We start from the raw sequence: 10,942 nt of genomic DNA on the forward strand, positions 1-10,942 counted from the left end.
TTTGCTTAGCTTTTTAAAACCAAAAGCATCTTTCCAAAAATATATAATTTAAAATCCAGTTTAAACTTTTAATTTTTAAAGAGTTTTTCATGTTAATATATTCTGTCTAATTACACAGATATAAATTTACAGTAAATGATTTTAAAAAGTATAAGTTCTTTTTTTCCAGATGACTAAATATGCATTAAAGAAATGTCCAAACTGTTCCTAAAGGTGCTTTTTTTTTAATTTTTTTTTTTATTTTTTTACAGAGACAGAGAGTGAGTCAGAGAGAGGGATAGAAAGGGACAGACAGACAGGAATGGAGAGAGATGAGAAGCATCAATCATTAGTTTTTCATTGCACGTTGCAACACCTTAGTTGTTCATTGATTGCTTTCTCATATGTGCCTTGACCGCGGGCCTTCAGCAGACCGAGTAACCCCTTGCTGGAGCCAGCGACCTTGGGTTCAAGCTGGTGACCTCGGGGTCTCGAACCTGGGTCTTCCGCATCCCAGTCCAACGCTCTATCCACTGCGCCACCGCCTGGTCAGGCTCCTAAAGGTGCTTTTAAAGTATGAAAGTCTCTATTATTTAAAAAGCTATTTCACATGAGCATTACCATGTATTTTATTGTATTAGAACATAACCTTAAATGCTAATATGATAGTTTTTAGGTTGTGTGAGGAAAAATGAATATTAAAATGTATATTACTGAAGTATTTTTGAAATACCTGAGATTTCATTTTAATTTAAATTATTTTTCATTAATTTTTTCCTGGATATCAATATATTGACAGTTCTCGTCATAAATGTTCACTTAGATTTACTTATTTATTTATTTTGCTAAGACATCTCTTGTCTTCAGTTATAATCAGTTGTCAAGTGTTCCTAACATTTAGACATAGGTCAGTAATATTTTTACCATCCTGCATAACTCTATAGAAGCTTCTTGTTTTTAGATATTGAAATTGGGCTATATTATAGGCTTTCATACATTTTATGCTGGATGTCTGTGTGCCAGTTGTCTTGTCTGTTAGATATCAATCAGTTAAATAATAATAGCCAACTATGTGCTTATTATGTCAGGCATTATTTTTAACACTTTTCTGATATTTTCTCATTGAAGGATAATAATTAATATATGAATTAGATACTATTAGTCCCACTTATCAGATGAGGAACTAGAGACATAAAATGATGAAGGAGTTTGCCCAAAAGTTCACAACTCTTATGCACTGGAGCAGAACTTGACTCCAAACAGTCATAACGACAGAGCCCATGTCTGCTCTTATCCACTTGCTGTATGGACTGAGCAAAAGATGACTTGTAGAAGAGAAGTACAAATCTTCACTGAGCAGCATCACATGAGTAGAGTTACAGGGCCTACTTCTGCTTAGGAAATGATCTCCTGAAATATCAGTGTGCATATGTCTCTTGGATGTATGTTATATTCTGATATGGTTCCTCTTTTTTTTGTTGTTGTTGTTTTTTGGGTTTTTTTTCTGAAGCTGGAAACGGGGAGGCAGTCAGACAGACTCCCGCATGCTCCCGACCGGGATCCACCCGGCATACCCACCAGGGGGCGATGCTCCGCCCGTCCGGGGCGTCGCTCTGTGGCGACCAGAGCCACTCTAGCGCCTGGGGCAGAGGCCACAGAGCCATCCTCAGCGCCCGGGCCATCTTTGCTCCAATGGAGCCTCGGCTGCGGAGGAGAAGAGAGAGACAGAGAGGAAGGAGAGGGGGAGGGTTGGAGAAGCAGATGGGCGCTTCTCCTGTGTGCCCTGGCCGGGAATCGAACCTGGGACTTCCGCACGCCAGGTCGACGCTCTACCACTGAACCAACCGGCCAGGACCTGATATGGTTCCTCTTTTGAGGTTTTATAAAGAGGTAAGTTCTTTACTCTACGATGAAGCCACTCCTTATGACAGCCACCAAGTCATTAAGAAAACCTGAGTATGATGTGCTAAGATTCTCAGACACAGGCTTGGGTGATGGTTGTGAGTGCTTCCATTCAGCATGCAGGCCAGGAGGAAAGGCACAGGCATGGGCTCTTCCTAGTGTCCCCCTTGGGCCTGGGACTCCTAGTATTGTGACACCTGCTGCTGTGTGTGTTTATTTTCCTTTCAGTATTCCCAGGCTTTTCACTGTTTTGTTTGAAGAGTCCTTCTGCCTCAGCCGTGGGCTTGGACTTGAGTTTTTAATAAGCTGGAGTTTCCCCACGAGCCTGAAAGTGGCTGTGGTAATTGTCAGGGGTTGCCAAGGGGAGAGGAGTCTCAAGGATGAGTGGAGGAGCTGAGGTTGAGCTGACTGCCCATTCGGGCCATTTCTATCTGATGCCATCTTGGCAGGTCTAGTTTCCATTTGATTAAAGAAGTTAATATATCTTCTCATCAGTAAGTTTTGGTTACAGCTCTTCATTGCTTTCTATTGGTTACTACATAGTAATTCAAAAAGAATTTAGAGTAAATTTGGCTTTTTAAGTCTCAACCCTCCAGCAGTAATTATTTTAGTCCAGAATAATCCTGAAGTTAGTTTGCATTTTCTATGCATATTTCCTGTGCTCATTCCCATTTACACTTCTGCCCTCGCCACTTGCCCCAGGCCTCTGCACTGTTGTTTTATTCTTGTCATTCTGATCTCTGTTTCAAGATCTCTCCTTCAGTAAAGTCTTCCCTTTCACCAAATCTATGCCTTGGCACAATCCCTGCAGAATCATGTCACTCCATTTTCTTTCTTTCGCAGCACTTATTAGTATCTGGATTATCTTGTTTATTGATTTGTTCTTTGTGTCTATTGTCTGTCTTCTGCAATGGAAGTAAGTTCCATGAGATCAAGGACTTTATCTTCGAGATACAGTGATCTGTATAACTATATCCAGAACTGTTCTTGGCAGATACATAACAGATGATCAATAGAGAGGTGTTTAATGAATAAACATGAATTTAAGGCAGGTAAGGGAAGCCAGAATGAGTTGGACAGGAGGACTTGCCAGAGAGAGGCCTAACACATCTGGGCTGTGACTGGGGGGTCTGGTTAGGGATGTGCTGGAGAGAGGGAGCTTAGGCTCCACTGTGAGAATCAGTCTACCGCAAAGACATCTGCACATGGCTCTCAGGGAGACATAATACCAGTCCACACCTAGTGGATAACTTAACCCTCCCAACACGTATATAGCTCGAAATCCCTGTACCCAGTGTCTCCGATAGAAGAGGAACTGTCCCTCCCATTTCTGTGAGTGGGTGTGTGCACACATAGGCAGGCAGGAATGCTTGGGGCTGGTGAGGCGGGGAAGCAGAAATGAGCACAATAACCCTCCTTATGGAGAGTCCTGAGTTCAGCTTCACCTGGATGGGCTGCGAGGAGGAGGACCAGGAGCAGGCAGGCTGCCCCCATCCTAAGCTAGCCCACAGGCTTGTTTTATTTGGCCTGCAATATGTTTTTTAAAAATTGTGCCAACATTTAAATTTAGGAGGTTTTACATAAAAATCTGGATTTCTAGGTTATTTTGACAAATGAGAAGGTCTGGCATACTGAACCTGCATTCTCACATGTCACACTGACTAGAGCAGGGTAGCATGCCCAGGCTCGGCTGGGCACACTCTCCTGTCCCCCACAGGCCCTGCCGGTGGGCTTAGCTGGCCTGGCAACTTCAGGTCACCTGCATGGTCTTTGTAGATATCTATCTTAGTTTCTTTGGGCTGCTATAACAACACACCACAGACTGGATAGTTTGTAAACACAGAAACTTAGTTCTCATTGTTCTGGAGGCTGGGCCTCTGAGTGAGATCAGAGCGCAGCCTGTTTTCTCGGCATGTCTTCATGTGGTGGAAAGGGGCACGTCTACTCTTTGGAGCCTCTTTTTTAAAAAAATTTATTAATTATTAAAGGATAGTTGATATATAATATACTGCCCACAAAAATTAAGGGATATTTCAAAATAAATATGAAGCAATATAAAAAAGAATTTGATTTTTTTTATTAAACAAGAACATCAGAAAAGCAAACGATAAGTCAAAGAAAGGTGTTCAATTATGCAAATGAGATGCAAAACCAACTCTTATTTCATTGGTGAAAATGCTCTGTATAAAAGGCTGAAAGTACTGCAATATCTGCATGTTCCCTGATCCCCTCATTTTTGTAAGCAGTGTATTATATTAGTTTCAGGTGTACAACATAGTGATTTGACATTTATATACATTATGATGTGATCACCACAGTCTGTCACCATACAGCTATTATATTATTGACTACTTTCCCTATGCTGTACATTTCATCCCGTGACTTATTTTGTAACTGAAAGTTTGTACCTCCTATTCGTCTTCACCCTTATTATCCATCCCCCTCCCCTCTAGCAACGATTAGTTTGTTCTCTGTGTCTGGGACTCTGTTTCTGTTTTTTGTTGCTGGTGGTTCATTTTGTTTTTTTAGATTCCACATATAAATGAAATTACACTTCTATATTTATTACTCCTATATTTATTACAGCATTATTTACATAGCCAAGTTATATAAGCAACCTTGGTGTCCATTGGTAGATGAATAGATAAAGAAGAGGTGGCATATACATTGGAAATATTGCTTGGCCATAAAAAAGAATGGAATATTGCCATTTGTGACAATATGGATGGACCTAGAGAGTATTATGCTAACTGAAATAAGTCAGACAGAGAAAGACAAATACTGAATGGAGCCTCTTTTTTAAGGTCCTTAATCTCATTCCTGAGGGCGCCACTCTCCTGACTAATCACCTCCCAAAGGCCCCTCCTACTAATACCATCACATCATGCTTTAGGATGTCAACATATGAATTTGGGGGGACACAAACATGTATAGCACAGCAGTATTTGAAGTTGCAGTCTCTGGCATAATGTTTAATCCATAATGTAAATGCGCAATAAATTTATTATCACTCACTGTTTTTGTGTTGGTAGAATTTGTGCATAGGTCATTCACTACATAGAAACCTTCGAAGGCTCCTCATTGCTTGCCAAATGATGTCCACATCCCTAACCTGGCAGCAGTCTGAGCTATATCTTGTATATAGTTGTTCTCTTATAAAGGCAGTGGAGTTCCACTGTATGAACTTTTTACAGAAACATCCCTATAAACTTGGGAGAGACAGAAGGAAACAGATAAACAGAGAAACTCAGAAATAGAGTTAAATAATACAACTTAAATAATGCAAGCCATTCTCCCTCCCTTCTCTGCGAGCCTGTTCTGCCCACTGAACTTGTGCCCATTAGCAATGAATGCACTGAAGCCTGAAACAATCAACATGTTTACAAAATTTATGTGAATGATTTTGGTCCCATTGCCACTAACAAAGAGATGAATGAAATACATTGCTGAGGTGGTCAAGCTAACTGGGCTTCACAGATGTTCTTGGAGAAAGACTGAAGAATAAGTAAAGACCAGAGGGAAACACTAGCTGACAAGGAGTTAGAGGGAACTGGTAAAAATTTATCTACAATTTCTCTTGAATAAACAAAGTCATGTGCCCTCCTCTAATTGACTGGGCTACTTTAGCAATGTGTAACTCCATCTCACACCAACTTCTCATATTTTAATTATAAATTATGTTTCAAAACTGAAATCTATTTGTATCTTAATTTGATTACTTGGGATTTAAAAGCAAACCTTTATGTTAAAGGAGTAAACCAGATTATGTACTTTGACGCTTTTCAAACTAACTCACACTGTCTGTCTGGACCGACCCGATCCTCACAGGAGCACCCCGTACTTGGGCAACCCTTTTTTGTACTTCATCCCTGCAAGACGACTGAATTCATGACTCCCGTGCTAAAGAATTCTCGGAAAATCAATAGGTAAGAACACCATCAAGATACATTGGCTTTAGCTCTTACTTTAAAAGTGTAAATCTCTTTATATGACTCTGAAAGCTAAGCTAAAAAAGAAATATTCTTTGTAATAATAATAATGGCTAACATTTATTGATTTTTACTGTGTGCTAGGCGCGATTCTATTTTAGATATATTAATGCATTGGGTTTTTATAATGCCCCTATGAGCTGAGTTCTATTATTTTACCCAGTTTACAGAGGAGGAAGCTAAAGCCAAGAAGGGTTAAATGATTCAGCCAAGGTCACAACGCTAGTTAAGTGGTGGAACTGGGACTTCAGAATTGATAAACCAGGCATTTTGCCTTAGAGCTGGCTCTTCATCACTGCATTCTACTACCTTAGCAAATGCTATAAATTTTAATGTAAAATTGGAATCATCAAGGGGAGTCTAGAGTCCCACTGCCTTCAACCACCTTAGTGAGGGACCCTCACAGTGTTTTTGGAGCTTGAGTCCTTGACAAGCAATGGGACTGGCATTTGGAAACGCTGGGATTTCAAGAGTTGGGCACATATCTTTGAAGAAAGCCTTGTTTCTTTTTATTGTTGATAACTGATTTTCTAGTATTCATCCAAACTACAATGGAAACATTAGAATTGCCTGTATTTTCACTTGTTTCCCAGAAATGTCAACTACATCATGTCTTGGCTGAGCCTTGTTGGGCCAGTTGTTGGGCTGAATCTACCTCTGAGCTATGCCAGAGCAGCACCTCAGGATGAATGAGTGTCTGCGGACCAGGTAAAAAGGAAAGGCTGGACTGAATACTTTGCTGTTACAAAGATCCGGTGTCTCTGTTGCACTTCCGTACATTGTCCGCGCTGGCCCCACCATATATTAATTTAGCTTTCATGTTTAATAGGCCAATCACTTATTTGTTTCTTAAAATTTTCCAACCAACCTGCACCCAATTATTTAGGAAGCATTTTACTTTGCTATAAGTGACACTCATGCAACAAAGGACAGAGTGGTTTCATTTTAGAATTGATATTCATGAAATAAGTCTTTACTGCTCAGTTAACCTTCTTTTATTTTCTTCGTTTTTATTTTGTTCTTGTTCTTCAGATTCATCTATTAAGTGAAAGCTTAGAAATTACAGCAAGAAGAACGCTGGAAGTTTATGTGGCTGACCCTGGTCTTAATAGGACCAATGCCTGGAGTTTTCAGCTCACCAAGATTTTGACATGAATTTTTTTTCCCCTTGGAAGCAATTGTCTGCAGCAGCTGATATACCACATATGTAGAAGAACCAGAAACTGAATCTAACTTGATAATAGAAACATCATTAGGGCATTTTCAAGCTATCCCTTCCTGTCTCTGAGCCTCGTTTTCTTCATCTTTAGTATGAGAATAACAAGATATGTCAACAGAGTTGCTGTGAGCACCACGTGAGGTCATTAATACATGAAAAAATATTATAAAGTATTATACCTGTATTCATGAAATGCTCTCCTTTCTTACACTTTATTGTTATTTATCCAGTCTGCCAGTAAATTGACTTGCCAGTAAGGTCTTAAGATGGACCTAATCTGGACAGTTTTTAGGTAGGAGTTGCTGTTTTGTCTTTCATTTTAACTTGCTAGGTTCTGAAAATAAGCAAAAAATGCAGTCAGCTCTTTAGAGCATCTAGTTTAGTGTCTGTTAGTGTGAGATGCACTCTAGAATCACCTGGGGCTCTTTTACCAGTACACAGGCTGGCCACCAGCTTCCGAAACAGCTTCTCTGGGCGATTTTGATGCACAGGCTCCGGGGGGAATTCTGGTCTGGATGTGCTTTTAGTGTGGCATTTATTTGCAGTTTTGGTCTCCAACAGGTCTTTTCAGATTCTATATATCTCTCCAACAAGTTGGACTGACTTCCTAATGGGGATCTGGGTATCGCCCCAAGACTTCCTGATAGCGAGGCAGTCCAAGAGACGTTTGTTCACAAGGTGGCCCCAGGGTAAGTGGTTAGAGTGAGGGGCTGATCTGCTGGTGAATGAAAGAGAACTGTCACAGCTTTTCCAGTCTGCTGGTAAGGGCTGAACTCTCCCAGACGGAGTGGAAGTAGAGAAAGGGTTAATCCCGACTGCTAGAAATGCTAAAGTAAATTTTTAAATGCTGAGCTGCAAATATTCATGCTGGGATGAGAGTCTGCTTACATGCTTGCTGGGCATTTTGGTATTTACCACTTAACAACTTTCCAATTTCTCTAAGGGATTTCCCCCCACTCTTTCTAATGTAAAAACAGATTTCTCAGCAGGTCATTTCTGGGGTTAAATATATATATATATATATATATATATATATTTCAGCTGGATTATGTACTGGTCTGGAAATATTAGTTATCTTTTGCTAACAGATTCTGAGATGATAGTAGCCTATCAGTTTGGGGCCAGTGTGTATTTTCTTTTATAAGTTAAAAAAATTTTTTTCTGTAATTGATGGGACCTGAAAATTCATGCATGGTGGAAGAAGTTCTGATTCACTCCTGTGGGTTATAGAGACCCCTTCCCTTTGTGGGTCCCTTTCCTCAGGCAGCTCTATTTCTTTTCAGATTGTTTTTCACTTTAAAAAAAAAAACTTTTATTTTTGGTGGACAAAAATTTTTGTTTTTAAAAATGCAGTTATATAACTGTCATCCCAGCTAACATTGGAAAGAAATTTGTTTGTCAAAGTAACAGTTCTTTCTCTGGAATATGAGGACATTTTCCTCTGGGTTTCCTCTCTAGCTGATAGAGTCCGGTCAGTCAGAAGTAAGGCTGGTTAAATCTGCAAGCAGGCAGTCTCCTAAACTCTGCTTTTCCTGTGACCTTGGAAACATTGCTTCAGCCCTTCAGTCCTCTGCTTCCTCATTTGCAAAATGAGAATGTGAATTCGAGTAGTTGAAGTAATCACATTTGCATTTTAGAAAGAACCTGTAATTTTAAAATGACTACTGCATATAACTAACCACGCACCCACTATCAGTTTTTCCACCAGCAGGTACTAGCTCGTTGGCTTTAGAAGGGACAGGAGTGCAGAGGCTGGGAGGATGCCAAGAGCGGTTTTCAGTTGTGCCCGGAGCCTTCCAAAACACACATGCTCCTGTCCCCAGAGGCCTGAATCCTGACTCACTGTTTACCTGGGCGAGTCACTGTGCTCTCTGAGCCTCTGTTTCTTACTGTATTAAATAGAAGGAAGTGTATTGGATGAAGTGAAATCAATTTACTTTATAACTCGTATTTTTTAATGAAATAGAATATCTGGGAGAAACACTCCCTGTGACCTCCCTTTACCCTCACACCACTGCCACACTTCTGACGCCAGATGTTTGGGTTTTCCACACATCAGACAATTCTGTGACACCAGCTAGTTGTCCTACCGTATAATTCAGTTCTGTCAGTCCCTGATGCTGTCTACCTGGAGTTTGCATCAGGTCTTATAGGTCAAGAGTTCAATCCCATGAGACACCCCCATTTAAGACTCCAGTCTCAAGTCTCAGGTTGTCATCTGTACTTTTAACCAACCAGACTTAAATTGGAGTTCCCAATACCCCCTCCTTCGGTACAATAATTTGCTAGAATGGCTCATAGTTCTCAAGGAAACACGTTTACTGGTTTATTATATAATAAAGAACATGACAAACAGGAAGATGAAGACATATATAGGGCAACATCCTGAAGAGTCCCCAGTGCAGGAGCTCTGCCCCATGGAGTCCTGGCACGCAGATGCGTTCACCATCCTGGAAGCCCCCTGACCCTGTGCTTTGGGGATTTTATGGAGGCGTCCTCGCATTGGCATAACTGGTCACTTACTCCATTTCTGTTGCCTCTTCTCTTCCCTAGTGATGGGGAATGGGGTTGAAAGTTCCAAGCTTCTAATAAGAGCTTGGTTTTTCTGGTGATGACCAGCCCCCATCCTGAAGCCATCCAGGAGCCCACCAACAGTTGCCTCATTAGAATAAATGACATTCCTATCACCGAAGAAATTCGAAGGATTTAGGAGCTCTGTGTCAGGAACTAGAGTCAAAGACGAGATAGAACAAAACATGCCCCTAGTGTTCTTATCACTTAGGAAATTACAGGGTTTAAGGAGCTCTGCGCCAGGAGCTGGGGCAGAGACCAATACATACATTTTCTATTATTTCACAAAACCATAGAATAAAGTGTATTGCACATGTAAGAATATTATTTGTTTTGTGAAGCTTTGGTTTTAACTACATCAAATATGTATCTCTACCTGTGGATATGTGTGTGTTTACTAGGTTGTGATGAAATTGTATTTCTAACTTCAGAGAACAAACTGACTTGAAAACTAGTAGATAAATAAACTCCCTTCTAATTCTAAGACTCTTCTTTCTTCCTTATATTGCTGACCAGTAGGTTGCTGAAAGTTGTTCTAGAAAGATATAAGAAGTATTGAACTGTTATTATGCACATAGCACTGGAGTACTTTAATATGTACATCGGTCCCTGCAGCTACCCCTCTGGATTTTTATAGGACTTTATTATAAAAGTGCTTTCACATTTCTATTCTTGAATTTGGTAGTCTTCTTTCAAGTGGTAATTTAAAGCCCCTGCTTTTGTTCAACCTTTATGTTGTCAATAGCGACACCTAGTGGTAATACAGCCCTGTTTGAGGTATCCTGTAGCATTAGAGCTGAAAGTGATATTAGAGATCACCAAGTCCCATTATTTTTAAACAACTGGAAACTCACATGTATTCATTTATACCTTCATTCACTAACTTTACATGAGGATAAGCAAATATTATGGCCTTTTGACTTCTTGGATTGTTTTGAAGCTTTTCAAATACTCAGAAATCACTGTTAACTATGTTATAACCACGAGGGAGAAATCTAATAAAGCACGCCATGATAGGTTAAGGGAAAATCAGAGTCCAGTATATATGGCCTTTGGAGCATTGTTATTTACACTTGTATGCCAGATCTTCAGGGTGTAGCATGGGGCCTGGTACTTGGTAGTATTCAGTACATCACTGGGGAGTATTTGTGTATGTAGATGATCACTGAGCCCAGGGGAAGCCTGCCATGGTCTCCTTTCAGCAGGAGCTGGGACTGGACTGGCTTTCCTCTTTGGGGAACTACCACCTACTCCATCTTTGAGAAGATTTCTTTCCCCTGAC

The 10,942-nt window shown here is 40.4% G+C and overlaps 1 protein-coding gene across 2 annotated transcripts in view; it reads left to right on the top strand.

Moving 5' to 3' along the window:
• The window catches only part of ATG10 (autophagy related 10), a 382,992-nt gene extending 372,848 nt beyond the window's left edge, over nucleotides 1-10,144 (top strand). For both annotated transcript variants that reach the window (XM_066381782.1, XM_066381783.1), the window contains 3 exons: nucleotides 5,710-5,807; nucleotides 6,464-6,578; nucleotides 6,903-10,144. In XM_066381782.1, coding sequence (XP_066237879.1) covers nucleotides 5,710-5,807; nucleotides 6,464-6,563 — 198 coding nt within the window. In that variant the 3' untranslated portion in view covers nucleotides 6,564-6,578; nucleotides 6,903-10,144. The remainder of the gene's footprint in view (nucleotides 1-5,709; nucleotides 5,808-6,463; nucleotides 6,579-6,902) is intronic.
• Nucleotides 10,145-10,942: the final 798 nt, after the last annotated feature.

This window comes from Saccopteryx leptura, chromosome 4 (genome assembly GCF_036850995.1).
Source record: "Saccopteryx leptura isolate mSacLep1 chromosome 4, mSacLep1_pri_phased_curated, whole genome shotgun sequence".
NCBI classification, from domain to species: Eukaryota; Metazoa; Chordata; class Mammalia; order Chiroptera; family Emballonuridae; genus Saccopteryx; species Saccopteryx leptura.